Source organism: Stylophora pistillata, chromosome 2 (genome assembly GCF_964205215.1).
Source record: "Stylophora pistillata chromosome 2, jaStyPist1.2, whole genome shotgun sequence".
Lineage (NCBI taxonomy): Eukaryota > Metazoa > Cnidaria > Anthozoa > Scleractinia > Pocilloporidae > Stylophora > Stylophora pistillata.
The window spans coordinates 8,789,538-8,810,345 of NC_142520.1; the positions used below are offsets into that span (position 1 = coordinate 8,789,538).

The window sequence follows — 20,808 nt, forward strand, 5'->3', positions numbered from 1 at the left end:
CACTACCCTCGAATGCCTAGTACTGTATCCTTAATGCAAAACGGTATTTTATTATGGGAACACGCACGAAAAAAAAAATATATAAATACACAAATATATATACAAGATATATTTTATAAAGGAACTCGCTTTCATCCATTCTTTACTTGTAAAAAGCGACATGAAAATCGTTAGAGCTTTCTGAATTGACGATTGCAATCTTTGTTTCACAAAACTGTTCAAACTGCTCCGTCATTACTTTAACTTAATTTTTCGTTCCTTTTTTTTCCAGAATGTATTTTCCTGAAAATTTCGAGGACCCCTAAGGAAACAGGAGGTTGATTACGAAGCATTATGTATATGCTATTAGTTACCAAACCGTCTATATTGGAGGAAAATGCTAATCAGGAAAGTATTGTGAATTATAAGATGTGCGTGCTTAAACAAAACAAATTAATTATTGCTGTCCACCATATTCTGCGTGAATCTGATCCACAAAGTATAGCATTGACTATTCGTCTTTGTGAATGAGGAAACAGAAACGAAACGTTAATGTAGTGAAAATAAAGAACCCTCATACCTAGTGAAAGAAAAAAAAAAGAAATATATGCGTCGTGTGGTGCATGGCATAAACAGGGGTCATCTACATCTCTGCACCACCTAGTGGGTATCAATGTTGATGAAAGAAAAGCTTCTATAGCAGACCTGTTTCAAGCTGAGCTATAATTGTCTCAAGGCGACACGTTTGACGCTAGCACTCTAAAGAGACTAAGCTGATCGTCGTTGACTCGCTTAATGATTAAGAGTCCAATTGGTCAGTAATAAATATTGAAATTAAAATAAATACCGTCCGTCGCCGCTTAGTTAATATCCTTAGCCAGAGCTATATACTTGCAAAAAATAGTATTTTTACACCTTGTTATTGCTTATCTCATCCTAGCCTATTGAAAGAGTTATGAGAATTGCAATGAAACAGTTTCTTGATCTGCTTATTCCATACGTGTTATATTTGTGCTGTAGTTCAAAACAGGTGTAAAGTACTTATTGTGACTAAATTTGGAGGGAAAGACCCGACGTCAATAATCTGAATGACAGTCAAATACCCGCATAACATGCCAGCAATAAGCGACTGGCTGTGGCACAAAACAACACGAAGAAAGACAGATTTTTAAATAGCTCTAAATAGAGGACGCCCACAACCTCATAATCATAACGCTAGGAAGGGAATTTTGAGCTAATCTACTGCTAATACTAATTTGTAAAAAGCTTTGGTTGAGAGTGATGCTGAAAAAAGTCCTGACCCACACATCGATGGAAAAATGATCGTGGCTGATTGTAAAATGTGGGGAACACTCCTGTTATCAGTGACTCTGTTGAGTGAGTAGCAACATTCTTCTTAGAAGATTTCATTTCGTAGAGTATGTCTTACAAGTATACCCTAAGAGTAGAGTCTATTGGTTTCAGTATAATCTTGGGAAAAAAGTAATAAAGCGGAAACTGAGACCGCTATAGCTTAGAATGGTTCTAGATTACGGTGTCTTTGGTTAAAGCCAACCTCATCAGCTTCTATAGGGAAGTCAGGAATAAAATAAAAAACAGCATTTCAAGAGATTTACTTAAAGGAGCGAGTTAAGCATAATGATCTCTATGCTAGAAACCCGATTTAACTCGCGCCAACATGTAAATGACGATGGTTTAATTTTAGCCTGATTTTGAAGTTAGAGATATGCAAATTTTAGAACAAGTTAATGGATCATGGATGACACTAAACTCTCCCAGATCTTGCCTCTTGCAAATTAGAGAACTTATTAGCCTAGCTAACAAAAAAATTTTAAGTCTTTTTTTTGAGAAAGGTCTGTCGGCTTCCTTTATTTCCTTTCCACTTTTTATTTGAATCTTAAATATTTATTTTATCATTGTTTTATTCCATGCCTTCTGTTGAATTAATAATAGGGGACAAACCAACGCCGCTATCGGAAATACTTTTTACACTCAGGAATATGATAACGTATCCCTCAGTGCCTTGCTACATAGGGTAGTTATGCCAACTTGCAGTTACCTTTTAATCATAGAAGGGTCACCTGTAAAGATCGAAGAGGGGATGATTTCTGGGCATACAGACAAAGTATAATTTATCTTTATAAACAAAGAAGTGCATTAATGAACTAACAGCTGCATATCCTTGAAAACAAAAAAAACAAAACAAAACAAAACAAAGTAAAACATCGGTGCCAATGATACATTATCATACAGACCAAATACGGGACGACAAATTTTTCTAGAAAGCCATAAAGATGCTTTGAAGTTTTAGGTGTGTCTGAGACTAAGAATTAGTGACATCCATTAGCTTCACGCTAGTTGAATACTTGTTGGGGTAAATGGTTTAATATCACACTTATTCTTAACTTATGCTTACACATTGCTTCATTAATAATCTATAAAGACTATTCTTTAACAGTTATATAAAGCCATATGGCGGCTTAGCCAAGATCTTACCCACTGAAATATAAATTACTTGCGAGGTAGGTCAAAGTTGACCATTATCGAAACGAGACGAATATCACGGTTGACGCCGGACATCCCTGGGCATTTATTTTACCATTATTGACTGTGTTTTGTATAGTTTTTGGTCGTCCTGATAGTTTGTTTTTGTCGTTTGGTTCGCTTATTTCGATCGTCTCGTTTGGTCGTATCGGTGGTTTCGCTTGTTTCTTTTCAATTTGCTTTTGCGAGTTTTAGTACATTTCATTCAACTTGGCTGTTAATGTTTGTCCAAAACCCATTTTTTATTCTAGGTCGAAAGGTCTAGTTAAGTGTGAGTGTGTAAACACGTTTGACTCGAGTGTATTTGTCAGGAATAATTTCAACCGAGGGGAGGGTTGCCAGGGAGACTTTTCAAAATCCGTCAAAACTGCGACTCGGGTTTGTCTGCCGTCATTGCATTTAGATAAGGCTTTGAGAAAACGGAAAAATACTTCTTTTTCTCAAAATAGCAAAGTTGCGAAATAACGCATCCTCTGGCTAGTTGAAGCAGCGCGCCTAGCCTTTATACAAATGCAAGGTGAGCAAGGCTTAGCACCATTTCCAATTTTTTTGGCCCCAAAATCATTTGAACTTATCTGAATTTGCTCGACAGGAAACATTAATGAAGCTCTAAGAATTCCTAATGGCAGCTTTTATTCCGTCAAGATGTTGTTGCTGGACAGTCATTATTCAAAGATCATCGATCTTTCTTTCCTTTTTTTCAGAATATTGACTTGAAAATTTCAGAAACTCTTAGGGTCTGAAACATGTTTTTTTAATGCGAAAACATTTTCTATCAGCTATTAGTTAATAATCTGTAATTTTAAAGGGAACAGCCAATCAGAAAACTATTTTGAACTACCAGGCGTGTGTTTTAGAATAAAAAATTACCACTGTCACCATAATATGCACGATTCGTATCCACAAAGTATGGAAATGGTACTTCGTCGTTGTGAATGTAGGAATAAAATATTGTTATGAAAATAACAAATGAAAGACGCCAAAATTTCGAGTAGCTTTTATATATATATATATATAAAAAAAAAGAAAAACGGCTAATCAAACAACATTTCTTAAATTCTTATCCCCGCTATTCACTAAAACGAAATAAAGCTATGTGTATCATCGAAAACACTTGTGCAGGGAACAATCAGGGGCGCTATGTTTCTCTACACACTTAACGGGTATCATTGAATTCATAAAAGGGAAAAAATAATCTCAGATAGATCTCTTACAAGCATTTTAGTCTAATGGCGTAATGATCTCGAGCCAAAACATTTGGTCCCTAAAAAATAAATTCACCGTTAACTTGCTAAATAAACATAAAATACTAGTCAGTAATTAATACTTAGATCAGCGTGAATACTCAGTTTCTGTCTTCCGCAGTTGATCCCTCTAGCCTCGGGCTACATCATTGAGAAAAAAAATCTAGTTTTCGCTTTATCATCATGCATCCCCCGTATTCCACGTTATTATATTGAAAGAGTTGGAAAATCTGTTACGGAATAGTTTCTTCCAGGTTTTATTTGTTTTATTTCAATTTTAAACGGCTACAAAAGGCATATTGCGTCTTATTTTCGCAGAAACAAATGAACTCAATCGTTTGCATGACAATCACTTTCCCGCATAAATGCTTGCAATTGCAATAAACAGCTGTTTCCAGCTCAAAACAACACTTGGTGTGAGGCCTGGGAAAGATTTCCAAAAGATAACAATCAACGAAGCCTTCTTCAGTGATACTAACAAGGTAAATTTGTGGCGAATCAAATGCTAGAGCAAATTTGCTAAGAAGCAGATAGGTTCAACTTGGCAATGGAGAGTGTTTTTATTTTCTTATGAGTCTTTAGATATCATGCGTTAATATTCGCTACAGTAGAAAATGTAGTCTGAATTGCAACGTTTACGCAGAACCGTATTCAATTATTGGCAAGAAGTGAAAGAAAAAAAATATCGGTGTTTCGAAGGATTTGATCAAATAAATGTATCTTTTACAAAATCAAAATTACGCTTTCGTGCAAAACAGCGATAGGAACATTGATAAAGCTCTTTGTTTTCACGATGGCAGCCATTTTTTTCACAAAAATGCTCCAACTGCAACGTCATTATTTTAATCTTATATTTTTTTTTTATTGTTTTCAGAATTTTCCCTGAAACTTTTAGAAACCCTAACGGTTAATAAAACAGGTGGTTAATTACGAAAACATATATCAACATATATCATGTAAAATATCATGTGCGTGTTCAAATATAACAAATTAGTGCCCTGTACCACATTATGTGGGACTCTAACCCACGAAGTATCATTCACAAGTCAATAAAACACTTATGCAGTGAAGATAAGAAACCCGCTCATACCTAATAATAATAATAATAATAATAATAATAACAATAATAATAATGATAATAATATAATAATATCGTTTATTCAAACCTCTTTCAGAAAATACTGGTTTATAATATTAACAAGAATTATAGGAGAAAAAAAAGGTAAAACTGTGTAAAATGCATTAAACTACATAAAAGTAAAAACAACATGTACAGTAAAAATGATAATACTAAAATAATAGCAATGTTTATTATAAAAAAAAACCAGTATGATTAAACTGGCAAGTATTTGACTGGCATAAAGCTCTTAAAACGATCGGTGGACTTTTTTGAGTGATAGTGAGTACGATTTGATCTTAAATTATAGCGGTCTGAAGATTTACGAACGTCGGCATACATTGCAGTATAAAGGGGGTTGTCATTATGAATACGACTTATAAGGGATTCGCAGGCAGCACTACGGCGTGCATCAAGAGTTTCAATACCGGCTAGCATTAGGGTATCTGAGTACGAATGACCTGGCCAAATAATGGCGAGAGCACGCCTCTGCACTGACTCTAAGGTCTCAGATAAGTAGGACGGTAAATTGGCAAATGCAGTAGAGGCGTACTCAAGTATGGAACGTATTAGGCAGGAATAGATGTAGACGATATCTTCCGCTGGGACAAAACGTCTGTTGTCATTGGAAAAGTTGCCGCCTAAGAACTTTAACGACGAGACCTCTTCTATAATAGCGCCCCCCGATACGACCGGGGGAGACTTGTAACTATGTATTATACCGTTCTGCACCAGATAGCAAGGAGAGTAATCTCAAGGGTGGCGTGTTTGGTTCGAGAAAAACCTTGTGGTGCCAGCGCTTCAGGAAGACTCTAAAGGCTGTTGACAGGTTTTAATCAACAAGGACTCTCAACGGTCAATAATCGATAGCAAGATAAAAACGAATACTTACCATTGCCACCAAGTTAAAGTCCTAGCCTAAGGCTATGTTATTAACATAAATACAATGTTTTTCGCCCTGTTATTGTTAATGTCATGCTAGCCTATTGAAAGGGTTGTGATAATTTGAATGAAAAAGTTTCTAAAAATGGTAATTTTATACCTGTCAAATTTGTCTCACTAGAGTGTGAAACAGGTTCGAAACCGAACCGCGACTAAATTTCAGCAGAAAGAGAGGATCGACGTCAATAATTTGCATAATATACTTTCAATTAACGGCTCGCTCTGGCACAGAAAAACGCAAGCTGTATCGTTTTTACAGAAGATCAGTCCCTGAAATATTTCTGAGAAGAAAGTATTGCTCTGATCAACAGCATGTACAAATTGGAAAAAATATTCTTTTTTCTACGAACGTGATACTGACAAAGACGTAACTGACAAAGAAGATGATGACAAAAACTTCTCAGATATGGGCTTCCACACTGCTATTATTATCTTTACCGAGTGAGTATCAATGCTCTTTAAAGACATGAATTTGTGTAATATAAGTAGTAAAGAGTAGTATGTTCCGAGACACGACTCGAACCTGTGGTCCTCCAAGTAGCAATGATGCGGAAGGAAAGAAGAGTCGGAAACTGATAGAGGCTAAAGAGTTTTTAGACTAGTTTGTTATGTTTTACAGTTAGACAGACCAGTGTCCTTCCGCAAAACAAGACAACCATTTCGTGGGGGGTTCCTTGGGAAACAAGAGCCTCAAACCATTCCTGAGCCATAGACTTAAAGCCTAGTTAAATTAAGATATATCGTGTTGATGTGAAGCTCTTCCGCAAAGGATATAAATGAGAAGGTGTAATTCTAACCCGATGTTTGAATTCAAAGTGAGGATAATTCTGGAAAGGGTAAATGGAAGGTTGATACGAATTATTAGCTCTCCGCTCGCCACGTAAACGGAAATATTGCCGAACCAGTAGCTGTTTAGAAAAACGTTCTGAAGTCAACTTTAAAATAAAAAATACGGATTCGCTTTCTTTCCCGTCCACTTTCGATCGAAGTGTTAACATATACACATTCATAAGTTTATTAAACGACAATCGAGAGGTCGACACCGTTCTCCAAAGCCAGGTTTTAACTCAAAACAGTCATGCTTAGTTCATTTTCTCAAAAACTATGCTGAAAAAGGCTTTAGGTAAACCTCACTGACTGAACTGATCGGGGCACTTATATGTGTATAAGCTCTATAAGGGGCGTATACCTTAATGCATGACGATAATATAATACATAAAACAAAGCAACATGTTTGACCCATAACATAGTTACGAATAAGAGCCACTTGTATAAGGAAAGCTTAGACAAAAAGAGATGAAAAAATCCCATCTTTGTAGAAAGTCAATTACGCAACGTTAGACGATGAAGAAACCGGATTGATGTAAGCTGTAAATTCATTGATCACATGCCTAGATGTTTGTCGTTTAAAAAGGATGAAGTATGGCATGAACCAGATATTTCTGCATTGTTATGTGGTGGAAGTGTTAGGGCGTATTCGATGTAGAATTTATCGCTGTGATCGCTAGGGATTGGCTCAGGGAAATCAGTATGTCATTTTTCTCACTTTGACTATCATAAATATTTGTCAGGCTTTGGGTTGAGTCATCATGAATGCAGCGAAAGTAACGACACGTGTACAATAGACTGCCCAACGAATGACGATTCAAACAAGCATATGCATATTTGCAAACGTGGTAATTATACTTGTAGCCTGGTACGTAAAGTCGTATGCAGTGGGGGAGAGTATGATCAGCAATGCAGCGGGAAAGAATATTGCAATATGCAGTGTTCCGGGAAAAATTGTACTCAGCGTTGCAATGGGCAAGGAAGAGAATGCAATATGACATGCTGTGAGGAAGAGTGTGATCAGCAATGCAATGGGAAAGAATATTGCAATATGCATTGTTCCGGGAAAAACTGTACTCAGCATTGCAACCGGCAAAGAAGAAGATGCAATATGACATGCAGTGGGGAAGAGTGTAATCAGCAATGCAATGGGAAAGAATATTGCAATATGCATTGTTCCGGGAAAAACTGTACTCAGCGTTGCAACCGGCAAGGAAGAGGATGCAATATGACATGCCGTGGAGAAGAGTGTAATCAGCAATGCAACGGGAAAAAATATTGCAATATGCATTGTTCCGGGAAAAACTGTACTCAGCGTTGCAACCGGCAAGGAAGAGGATGCAATATGACATGCAGTGGAGAAGAGTGTAATCAGTATTGCGGCAAGAAAGAAAGCTGCATTATGCAGTGCAGTGGGAAAAAGTGTACTCAGCGTTGCCAAGGGCAAGTGAAAGGATGCGAAATAAGTTGCAGTGGGAGAGAAAATTGTAGTCAGCATTGTAACGGAGCAGAGGATTGCATTTTGCGTTGCAGCTGGAAAAGGTGTGATCAGCGTTGCAAAGGGCAAGCTAAAAAATGCAATATAACATGTAGCGGGAAAAACGGTGTTCAGCGTTGCAAAAGGCAGGTAAAAGGTAGCAATATGACATTCAGCAGGGAAGAGTGTGATCAGGATAGTAATGAAAAGGAGGATTGCAATATACAATGCAGCGGGGAAAACTGTACCCAGCCTTGCAACGGGCAGTTAGATAAATGCAATATGCAATTCAACGGGAATACTCGTGAACAAACGTGTCGTGCTCAGACATGTAGCATGACATGGCATGGGTTCAGGAATGGATTAACCAAGCAGATCTGCGAAGATGGGAATGGTTCATGTTATCAACACGTTAGGATGCAATGCAATATGGGAAGCTTTCATTTCAAGTGTGACAGACGTGACCAATGCAAGGCCTCCAAATGGTTCAGTATTGACTGTATCACATCAGCTTTATACGCTTCTAATGTCGTTAAAACTGCCACGGTCACAAGAGTCCAAGCTATCACAACTCAAATTCCAACATTACAAGGTAAATAAAACTTCCATGTTCGCAGTGAGTGCCACCGAACAAAAGATGATGACAAATATAATAATGATAACGATTATAATAATAGTAATAATATAAATAGTAATAATAATGATGATGATGATAATGATAGTAATAACAATTATAATAATAATAGCAATGATAACAATAATGATGATGACGATGATGATTAGGAGGATTATAGTAATCAGTTTGTTGAACAATCCCCGAGACGTAAGAGAGGAGACTCTTCAATAATATTCATTGAGCCCCAGCTGAATAATTGTTTTAACGTGTAATGACTAAGATGCTTTCAAATTTTGTTGTACACATTCGTTTTGATGTGGAAAACCTTCCGTTGCAATTGTTTTGATTACTCGTACTGTATCTAGAATCGGCGACAAAATTGTTGATATATTGATCTTTTTAACCCCCTATAACTTCCATTTTATCACTTTCGCCCTCGTTAAATACCACAATCATCTCGCGTGAGTCGCGCGAGGTGATTATAGCTGGATATGACGCAATACTTGACCAATCAGAGCGCACACACCTCTTATCATCGTAGCATATATACTAGCAACTAATGAAGACAGTGATAATAATAATAATATTGGTAAATATGATAATAATAATTCCAACACAAAAGCGTATAAACTGTTTACTTCCTCTTCCATCAAGAGAATATAACAACAATGTCAAAATTTTTTTCTACGAAAAATGGTCAAGACCACTGAATAAAACTTTACTATATAGATTTCTCGCATTCCAATCTCCTTGAGCTTTATGGTAGCGTTACGATTTGTTTGAATCTATTTTAACCATGACCATTACTTTCACGCAGTCCCTTTGCATTCATCATCACCGAAATCATTATCGTTATTGCTGCCATCACCATCATCAACACCATCATCGTCGTCGTCACCGTTATTACTGTCGTCATCACCACCAACACCGTTATCGCCGTTGGAAAGCATTGAGAACCTGGTATGTATTGTTAGTTGTAGATGTCGCTTCAGATGCTTTTATCGAAGCCATTATCATTATTTCGTCAACTTTAATAACTTTTTTCATCCTAGGTAAAAGAATCTGTTTCTAAATTTAGCCGAATGGAAATCCGCAGAAACAGCTCCATGCAGGTATTGAATTAATTAATGACTTTTGCACCTTCTAATTAGGACATTCTGTTGCTATGGGACTATTGCTATTAAAATTTATCGCTGACACGAAGAAACAAATCAGGCCCTAGAGCTAGAGAATTAGGCTTGAAAATACAGGGGGAGTTACTTCTAAATGAAAAAGACACAGAGACCTGTTAAATGACATTCTCTTAATAGAGGAGTAGCTTGTTCAAGGTAAAAAGACACAGACCTATTAAATGACATTCTCTCAATAGGGTAGTAGCTTAGAAAAAAAGAAAAAAACCGCAAGGTGACTAAGCAGAGCGACGGAACGATCCGCATAATACTAGCCTATTTTCGCCCGATTCCACTGAGCGTGACGCTGGCCTCAGCTTCTTGTGGCGAAAATATATATTTTTTTTCTAGAGAGAAAACTAGAGGGAATGTAATTTTTTACAAAATTTTCCCCCTTCCTTTTTACTCTTTTGGATACTAATACACTGGAATGCTATGTAATGTTGATGAAGAGTAATTCTTTTGCAGGAGGCGATAACTTTGTTTGAAGACTTCACTGATCAGTATATAAACATTTCGGAATCCAGTAAAGACAAACTCGGTATAGGAGAGATTAAAACAATAAGAGAATCCGTCTTTAGAGTGGCAGTTGCCTTCGAGGAATTTGCTCTTAATTACGGTAAATACCATCTGAGTGGAAAGGAGCCTTCAAAAAAGATCATACGCCAGAATATGGGTAGGTTAAAATACGACCTTTATTAAGGTTCATTACAATTTGCCAATCACCAATATATTCACTGAACGAATGGTTTCACTGCTACCTGAGTCTTACTAGTACATATGACTTTTAAGGAGCGTAAGGGGGTAGAAATCTATCATCGTTCTTTGATCTACGAATAGCGTTAGAAACCTAATTTTAAAAAGTGTTAACATATCGGTTTTATTTCCGCAAGTTGAATATTTAGAGAAATTTAAATAAATGATCTTTCCTATATTTGATTAGTTTCTGTGGCACAGTTTGTTTTGTTTTCATGCCTCGTTTACACCAAAGCCTAATCGGATGTGTTTTTTTTTTATAAAGTTGTTTTCTTAAACACGGTCATAAGTTAGCGATTACTCGAATCCCATGGAAAATTTAGATTTTCAGTTCTCAGTTTCTGATTTTCATTTAGTTTAACTAAAACATGTTTTGCTGGTGTATTGTGGGGTGTTAATTACTAGTTCTTAAAACACAATGATAATGTACACATTCAAGTTTATTGAGAAACGCAGCTGCTTGCATTATGTTCCTTTAATTTTCTAAATCCAAGTAATCGCCAACTATTTTTCTCCTTCTTCCGACAGTTTTGAGTATTCAGAAAGGTTACCGCCAAAATTCGACCGACTTCGCTCTCGAGGAGAAAGAATGGCAGGCCAGCATTAATATTTCCTCTGCAAATCTCGCGGAAAATGGTTTGTTTTACCTTTAAAGTTATCCTTCTTTGCCTTTAATTTGCCTTTAATTTGCCTTTCATAACTTCTAAGAATGGTTTATTGACCAGCGTAACCTTTCTTTTTGGGGGGTTCAATGTTTCACAATTTGAATAACTCTATCTAATCTGAGAAGTTTGTCTGCTTGTTTGTTTTTTTTCTTCCTTTACTCATCAGGATCAGTGGTAATAGGGTGCGTCTACAAAGAACTTCATGAATTACTCCAGACAAATCAACTCATCGGGAATGAAAATGACAATTTAAGGTGATATTTACGGTTAGGATAATCTCAAAACTGTTTCATAGTCAGTGCGTCATTTTCCAAAGTTCATTCAAAATCCGATGAGCGCATATAGTTAATAAATAATCTGAGTGATTCTTGGAACACAATTTTCTTTACAGGTATGTGAACACCAGGATAATGACAGCAGCTATGGATCCTAAACCTGATAAATTACAACAGGATGTCATCTTGAAATTCAAAAACCTGGAGGTAACAGCAAGAACGCTGAATGTTTAGTTCAGTCCGTCCTTGTTTTGCTGCGTTGATTCAAAAGAAATAAAATATATTTTTAGGTCGATGACGGAGAGAAGCATTGCATGTTTTGGAGTGGCCTCAGCAACAGGTAAAAACATAGCCATAATCCATTTTTTTCTGAATTATTTGCTATCTAGGGTTAAATTTAAGTAGACAATTTGAAAATTATCAGTTGAACGGTTATTCAGAGTGTGAGTAAGCCTGAATTTCTAAGGAAATTTTCAATGACAATAACTAATGTTTTGGACAACTAAAGGTGGAGTCTGATCATTAAGTTCTCAAGAACTGGAGAAAATAATCAAGAGACAAAAATCGCTAACAACTACTTTATCGTTGATGGCACTTTCTACAAACACATATATGGCTGCCCAATGGGCTCACTTGTGAGCGCAATTTTGACAAATTTGGCTATGGAACACGTCGGAGAGAGAGCTTTAGTAGCCGCACCCCACCCTCCTAAGTGGTAGTATAGATATGTTGACGATAGGCATCTTTGCATTGTTAGTGAACATCTTACAGAGTTCCACTTCCACCTTAACTCAGTTAATCAACACATCAGATTTACAGTGGAGGAAGAGAAAGACGGATCCATCGCATTTCTGGACACCATGACAGCCAGAAATCCCGATAGAACTATAATTATAACATAACCAAAGTAAAGCGCGCGCTCTGATTGGTCAATTTAGCGTCCTCCCTTTGCCCATGGGTGTACGCTGCTGACGTGAGCAAATGCAAAGACTATTTTTCCGCGCGCGCTTGTTTTTTCTGGTCACGTAGGATATGTTAAATAAAAGGGAACTCTTTAGCCACAATTCATCAATGTTATGTTATAAAACAAATGGTAAACCCCACAGCGTACACTATTGAGTTATGGATGCACGCGGCAGGTTGCTAAGCACGAAAGAAGCGTAAGAGTTGCTCGAGGAGATAGCCGAGAGCGACTCTAGCTTCTTGAGTGCTTAGCAAACCTCCCATGTGCATCCATAACTGAATAGTGTACGCTGTGGTGTTTACCATTTGTTAATTAGAAGCTGCCAAAGTACTACTGGGTCTAGAAATCAGCCTCAAACCAACAGAGGTTTTGTCACCCTGCCATAACTTCAAGGAATTTCAAAAAAAATTGCAAGAGCTTTAAATCAATTCAATATCAATGTTGCTCAGAAACCCGTAACGACCGTTGGCTCCTTTTTGAAAGAACCTAAAGACAAATTTAGTAAAGACTTATCGACAGGAGTGATCTATAAAATCAGTTGTAAAGATTGTGACAAAGTTTATATCAGTCAAACATAAAGAGCCTTAAGATCCAGGATTAGAGAACACAGGAGAGCGATTTTTTACGGGAGATAGAAATTATCTATTAATCCAACATTGTATAAAGTACAATCATGATTTTGACCTTGATGACGTCAAGATCATTGACCGCTGTTCCCAATGGTCGCAAAGATTAGTTTTGGAAGCGTGCACTCAATTTCTGAACCGAATGCCATTAATGAACACATTTACATTCCTGGCATTTACAAGGCCCTTGGCAATCCTAAGTGACGTTTCTGCGGCTCTTTTTAAAGCACTCATTTGCTTTCGTAGCAATTTTATTGCTGAAGAAGGTTATAGTATTTTAAGCGAAACGTCTTCACACAAAGTTTTTTAGTCAGTGACAACAAAATTTTTATTTATTATCATGCCTGACTACAACTATAGTATTTTTAAAGACAAGAATCGCTTAACTGCTAACTTTAGTCATTAAATATCAATTCCAAGGGAGTTGACACTCTAATTGAAGTTTGAAACTCCGAATTTTTATTCAAAATTTCAGTCTAGATGGGTTCTCAGGGAACGGTTGTCATATAAATTCATCGATGAGCAACGCAGAAGAAACAGTTTGCAGATGCAATCATTTGACTCATTTTGCTGTCTTAGTCGATTTTAGCGATGGCCCACAGGTAATTTTTTTTTCGTTTTGTTGTATTTTGCATCCTGAGTAGTAAGAAGGGTGTTGTGTCAATTGATCTGTTGTTCGTTTCAACTTTTGCTACAGCTCTCCACTAAGGACTTAACTATTCTGGAGATCATCAGCTATGCAGGATTAAGCCTTTCTGTCATCGGAATGCTTTTGACGATAGCTTTGTATTTTCTCTTTACGTAAGTACTGTTTCTAAACACCCTGCGATCTATATTATTGGATCAATTTGACGATGTTAGATAAATCAGGTCTGTACGTGCAAAAAAAGATCAGATCCCTCAAAGGTTTGAAGCATATGAAGAGACTGTCAACCGTACTTTTCTTTCAGTCGCTGGAAAACAATTTTAGAGATAAAAACAACAATAAATTATGGACGATGTTCTTTACAATTTCCTTGGAACTTTGTACTCTCTGTATGTTGCAAAATTCATGAGTCATTGTAATGTAATGTAATGTAATGCTTTATTTAATGTCCAAAACGTGGGAGGTGCTTGCGCAATCTTCCGAGCCAGAGGCTCATGTTAAAAACGCTCGATAAGCTAAGAAATACTAGAATTATCTGTATACAAGTATTGGAGAAACTTAAGAACATCTAAATTAAAAAAATATTAAATATATATATGCAGGCATGATTATATAATATATTAGATATGAATTTTATAAATATAAACTAGCCCGAAAGTAAATAGAAATATGAACAGATAAAGTTTATACATTGACACCCTGTGAAATTGACATTATTCAGCCGAGCACGAGTCATTATTCATAGTACGTTTGATTTACAGTGTTCATTCGTTGGTTTGTTGCTCGTTCTTTTAATGATTACTAGATTTGCTTAGCATTGCCCTTCCTTTGCGTTTCTATTGGTTCCTCGAGATTTTTCTCGTGCTTTGCTTAGCGTCTGAATTCACATTAACATTAATATTTTATTTCATTTTCAAAAGAGATGTCCGACAACCTCTGTCTCAAATACGACTTAGTCTTTCTGTTTCCCTTGGAGCTGGACAAATTATCTTTCTGGCTGGAATAAACGCTACAGAAAATACGGTAAGAGGCTCCCCACCATTAGCGGAATTCATTCAAATACATCATTCTTGAAGGAAACTTGAAAAAGACAAATTAATTCTTTGGTCTTTACCCCTTTGCTATTGCAGGCTGTTTGTGTCACAGTGGCAGCTCTTATGCAGTATTTCCTGATGGCTGCTTTCTGTTGGATGCTCGTCGAGGGAATTTATCTCTACCTGTTTGTTGTGAAAGTTTACAACCTCAACACAAAGATGCAAATGTATCACATCATGTCATGGGGTATTTTGGTTCTACAGTAGTACTGATCATACATTGTTGGAGATTATTTTGCCACCAGACTGTATCATAATTATTAACGTAAAAATTTCATAATAGGTTTGCCAGTCATTATGGTAGCCATTTCATTGAGCATCGCTGCTAAAAAGGATGGGATACAAAACTATACCAGTGATGAACAGTAAGAGGCATAAAATGTTCAGTTTCTTTCTCCTCAATATTCCTGTTTTTTTTTTAGGTCTACTTGTTCAAGTATTGACTATTGCTTCGTTTTATTTGTTTATTTTTCCCCTCTTCATCATCGTCTTAATTAATTTGACCTATATTTCCTTATCATATTTTCTTCGTCCCTTTAGGCTAGCCTCCGACCCACAGTTTCTATGTGTGAATATCACTTTCAGACGCATGAGTGGTTGGGAATATTGTGAACCTGCAATCCAGCAGTACTGTCTCTCTTTTTCCTTTGTCTTTTTTTCTTTAGCTGTTGGATATCCTCAACTAAAAATTTGATCTGGATATTTGTTGCATTTGTGATTATTATTGAACTTGTAAGTTTCGGATATTTATTTTCTTTTGGCATTGGTATTTGTGATTCTGGTTTGAGAATTTGTGTTCAACAGCAACACTAAATACAAAACTATATTTAAATCCTCTCCTTTAGATCAACATTTTGATTCTCGCACGAGTGATAAGGGAGATGACCAGAATGCAGCCAATAGGAGACAAGCAAACTCAGCAAATTCGGTGAGATAGAGTTTTAACAATATGATAAAAAGAGACAGTTTCAGTCTGAGATTTTAACAAAATCAAATTCTGAATTAGATTTTTAATGATATTCACCAATCTTCCTCAGTTGTTAGTTGATGTCAGTAAAGCATAAGGATTTCTGACAACCAGAAATTATTTTGAGGAAAAATGGAATTTAATTTTAAAAACCCCATATTTTACCTTTTTATCCGCCTTCAGAATTGGCATTAGGGCATGCGTGGTGATGATTCCCTTACTGGGTGCCACGTGGTTATTTGGTCTCCTATCACCGTTACACAAAGCTTTCGTTTACATTTTCACCATCCTCAACTCTTCTCAGGTTAGTGTTCAATCCTCTTATATCATATTTAGAGTCATCCGACTGTCTTTATTACTTCATGTTCAAATATTATCGCCATGGTCAGATAACATTAGCCAAAGAATTATGAAAAAATAAACCTCAGAGGATAAAGCAAAAAAGGAAAAAAAAAAGTCAATGAACGGGTAACATTCTTTCTTTTTTGTTTTTCATTCTCATAACTTTAAAGTTATTTACATATCTAAATAAATAAGTAAATGATTTAGCAATGGACATCCACTGGTTGGCTATTCTTGTCCACTGTTCAAATCGAATTGGAATTATCTAAGATATTTGAGAAAAAAAGTTTAATATAGTAAAGTTCAATTGCATATTATGATCTTGAAAACGATCCTCCTTTTTTCAGGGTTTCCTGATTTTCGCTCTTCACTGTGCGCGAAACAGCCAGGTAAGTTCGATATGGAAAAAAGACATGTAGTATGGATAATTTGATTGAAAGCTTGAATAAACATTTAAGTGCTTTTTTTTCTGATTACTTTCCTCGTCTATTTGCAGATTAGAGAGCGGTTCAAAAGAAAAGTTAGCACCGTTTTTCCACTTACAAAAAATGGTAACTCCACAAGGAAGAGCTCACAGGTTAATCTGAGTGATATCGGCGGTGTAAAGGCGGTTAATCTGCAGTCTTATAATGAATCGCATCATTGAATACAATCTCGCATTCTGATTGGTTAAGGAAGCGAGATATTTAGCGTGGAATTGCGAGTTAAAAACGATGCTAAGTGATATTGTTTCGCATCTACGTAAGCATAACAACTATCTTCAAATTGTTACAAAGTCTTGTTACTAAGTCAGTTTAAAGCGTTTTCAAAACCATTGTCACCTTTTAAAGAGCCAAAAACAAAAAAGCGTTTTTCAAAGTGAGCGTGAGGTTCTTCCCTGTTTTGAACTGAACTTTAAATTCTTGGAGGGGCGCGAAAAACCTCTTTCGCTCGCGACAACGCGAAAGCAAGAAAATGTTGTGAAATTGGCCCAGAAAAAACAATCTCCGAGCTAACAGGTCGCGTCAACCCGGGTTCAATATCCACCTACAGCCATAATCTTTTAGTAAAACAACGAAGGATGTCAAGCAAGTTGGGTGGCTTTTCAATCGTACCTACTACCTTTGCGAGAAATTTGCATTGTGTCAACAACCTTGAACTTCCATCAGTAGATGACAATAACATAAATAACATAAAAAAATAAATAAATAACATAAAATAAATAAATAACATAAAAAGCTATGAATAACGGCAGTGATGGTCTAACAGCGAGAGCTCTAGGTAGGCTGTTCACCAATGTATCGTTCAACAACTCTTCACCGAATATTTCCATCAAATTTCAGTCAAATGTTTATCCCAACGATAACTGCTAATGGCAGTTGTCTGTAGTGAATTTCTACAGATAAAAAGATCGAAGTTTTTGGACTTTTCATGAAACACTTCTTTGTTTTTAAAGGTATAAGATATCAATCAATACACGTATTTACACTTCAAGGTACTTACCTTAGATCAATCGCGATTTTAAATTCTCAGTGCTTTCGCTTGCATACTTCATTTCAGTTTTGCCACCTGAGGTAAAAGGTATAAATTATTTTCCTTCTCGAGTAAATTATTTGGAAATTTGAAAAAGAGATGTTAAAAATAAACAGCTTATAAATTCAGCGAAATACCATCATTATCCTTTGATGGTGTGAAGCTTGTTTAAAAAGTCTGAAAACGAATATAAAAACCAGGTTCAAATAAAAGATTACAGAGGTTCAAACGTGCACATTGACCTTGCTTACTATTCGCTAACGCAATGACAGTTCTGACAGTTGACTCCGAAATGGCTTTCTGTAGCGCGCGCCCAGGATAAAAAACAAATAAAGTTATTGCTGTTTTCTGGTTTTCCCATTTTTATTCAATGATGCGACCTAAGGAAAATCTATCACCTGACTCGTGAATTCCACGTCAAATTGCACTCGAAAACTCATATCGCACTCATCGCTTCGCGATTTGTACAGTATTGGTTTTCGTGTGCAATTTAAGCCCGAATTTCCTCGTCAGGTGATGAATTTTCCCAAATTTTCCTATAGAATTTGAACTGAAAAAACGCTCAGCTTAATTAACTGGATCAAGCAGGCTGAGAATAAGAGGTGCTAGATATTTGTCTACATCTTCCACAAGGAGGTAACAGCTATTTATAGAAGGTTAGTTGAATAGTATTTGCGGCTATTCACGAGACAATCATCGTTCTCAAAAAACAGTATTCGTTTGTGTGATACTAATATAATCGATGGTAAGCTAGCTCTTCAGAGTCATCAGCCTTTAGTGCTGTTTAAGCTCTTGGCAAGATGTAATTACCTTATTTTGATGAAAAATAAATAATTTTACCCAATCTTATGTTTAAGCAGCAAGCTTATATTGAAAGCAGCGAGTCTTTCACATAATTTTAATCATAAGCTAATAAAAATGGTTAATTTGTTCTGTTTAACTTATCTTAACCTACAATATACAGGACATGTTAGTAAACCTTGTAACATGTAGTGTTGGACTTCTTTGCATATACTTAGTATTGGACTTGATTTTAACACGCATTCTAATGTTTTAATGTTTTCCATTCTCAATATTTTTTTCTTGCGCGACATCTTTTTTGCTTGTACAGTGGAATCCCGATTTCTCGAACCCTCGGTTTCTCGAACCTCCCGATGTTTCGAACCAAACCTTGTTTCCCTTGGATTTGCTTCACTTGTAATTTCACCCCCGATCTCTCGAACCCCCGATTACTCGAACCAATTTGCGTTTCCCCCGGAGGTTCGAGAAATCGGGATTCCATTGTATAACACGGATGAAGTCACTTTGATTGTACGTGTTGAGAAACCTCAACAAAACATAAAACTACTGGTCGAAGAGCAAACAGCATCTCATCTTCCTATTGCCATAGCAAAAAATTGTTAATAATGAATAAATTAATCAATACTTGGTGGAGATAAATAGTTTACCAAATAACTAAAAACAAAGGAATGAAATAGATTTTTACCCTTCAGCCAGGTTTTTTTCAAACTTAATTTTTTCTCATCCTGAGGTACGTAGCACTCTTTATCGTCGCAAATGTTTCGATGGCTTTGAATTAAAATTAGCGCATCACTAAAATGCAATGGAAGCGATCATTCAAAACGCAATAAAGGTAAAGGAAAGCGGTTAGTTTACTATAACTATATAAAAGCACAGAACTTTAAGCTGAAACAGCTGCAAATTTGCATCAGTCTGGCTTAAAAAATCATCAAAAGGGAGTGCAATTTCTTGGGGTTTTAGAGCAGAAATAGGAGAGACGAGGTTTACCTCTCTCCCAACCCTCACCCCCTCCCCACCCCTCCCCCTTTATATACGGTAGGTTAATTTAAACAGAGTATGTTAGTTACGCTTTGAGAGCAAGACGAACAATTTGCTGTAAATGACATACTGCAAAACAACTCTCTTTGAATTGAAACGTCACCACTTCACGTTTGCCGTTCGCAGTAATAGAGGAAAAATCCCAATCTTATGAATTTTACCGCCTTGACTTATATGCAGTTGTTATTAAAGAAATCCAAGAACCAGAAATTTTTGCTACTAGAAACTTTTTAGGAGTCATTTATGTTGACATGTTATGATCGACTATTTGCACTTCGGCGGGCTAAAGAGTTCAGTACGAAAACACATTTTTGCTAATAACCAGTGTGCGTTTCAACATTATACCAAATTTTTCAAAGGATACCATAATTAAAATAGTAATGCGTAGTTTGAGATAATATGTAGATTTAGCCAAGCCTAAAAGCAGAGCTCCTAAGCTCGTAATATTAATGATACGCTCGGTCAGTCACGTGACATCCAAACGAAAAGAGGTTGACAATATTCCACGCGAAGCGCGCGTGGGAGCCCCGCTAAAAAAGAGAAGGAAATTGAAAGAAACTACCCTCGAAGGCCAAGTACTGCATCCTTAATGCAAAACGGTATTTTATTATGTGAACACGCACGAAAAAAAAAATATCGATGTTCCGAGGGTTTTTATAAAGGAAATCGCTTTCATCCATTCTTTACTTGTAAAAACCATAGGAAAATCGATAGAGTTTTCTGAATTCACGATGGCAATCTTTGTTTCACAAAATTGTTCAAACTGCTCCGTCATTTCTTTAAGTTAATTTTTCGTTCCTTTTTTTTTCAAGAATGTATTTTCTTGAAAATTTTGAGAAACCCTAAGGGTAGTCTGAAACAGGCGGTTGATTACGAAGCATTTCGTATATGCTAGTAGATACCAAACCGTCAGTATTGGAGGAAAAAGTCAATCAGGAAAGTATTGTGAATTATAAGATGTGCGTGCTTAAACAAAACAAATTAATTATTGCTGTCCACCATATTCTGCGTGAATCTGATCCGCAAAGTATAGCATTGACTATTCGTCATTGTGAATGAGGAAATGGAAACGAAACGTTAATGTAGTGAAAATAAAGAACCCTCATACCTAGTGAAAGAAAAAAAAAAGAAATATATGCGTCGTGTGGTGCATGGCATAAACAGGGGCCATCTACATCTCTGCACCACCTAGTGGGTACCAATATT

The 20,808-nt window shown here is 36.4% G+C and overlaps 1 protein-coding gene across 3 annotated transcripts; it reads left to right on the forward strand.

Moving 5' to 3' along the window:
• The first annotated feature begins 917 nt into the window (after nt 1-917).
• On the forward strand, nt 918-19,410 carry LOC148737003 (adhesion G protein-coupled receptor L4-like). 3 transcript variants are annotated; one of them, XM_088750665.1, is made up of 19 exons: nt 918-1,356; nt 7,398-8,723; nt 9,565-9,707; nt 9,800-9,859; nt 10,385-10,592; nt 11,201-11,308; nt 11,504-11,591; nt 11,729-11,819; nt 11,903-11,952; nt 13,678-13,804; nt 13,900-14,003; nt 14,769-14,871; nt 14,979-15,129; nt 15,226-15,307; nt 15,608-15,674; nt 15,788-15,870; nt 16,093-16,213; nt 16,599-16,640; nt 16,748-19,410. In XM_088750665.1, exons 1-19 carry the CDS (start codon nt 1,299-1,301, stop codon nt 16,895-16,897), a joined length of 3,162 nt encoding a protein of 1,053 aa, XP_088606791.1. In that variant the 5' UTR covers nt 918-1,298; the 3' UTR covers nt 16,898-19,410. The 3 variants fall into 3 exon arrangements, with proteins under 3 accessions (XP_088606791.1, XP_088606793.1, XP_088606792.1); XM_088750666.1 differs by lacking the exon at nt 918-1,356 and adding an exon at nt 5,045-6,267; XM_088750667.1 differs by lacking the exon at nt 7,398-8,723 and having other exon boundaries at nt 932-1,356.
• The last annotated feature ends 1,398 nt before the right edge of the window (nt 19,411-20,808 follow it).

Excerpts from the sequence above, each read along its gene's own strand:
- LOC148737003 (XM_088750665.1), top strand. The coding sequence starts at position 1,299 with ATGATCGTGGCTGATTGTAAAATGTGGGGAACACTCCTGTTATCAGTG. Across the intron at positions 15,308-15,607 it reads AACTATACCAGTGATGAACA|CTGTTGGATATCCTCAACTA; the intron begins GTAAGAGGCATA and ends TTTTTTCTTTAG. Across the intron at positions 16,641-16,747 it reads ACTGTGCGCGAAACAGCCAG|ATTAGAGAGCGGTTCAAAAG; the intron begins GTAAGTTCGATA and ends GTCTATTTGCAG.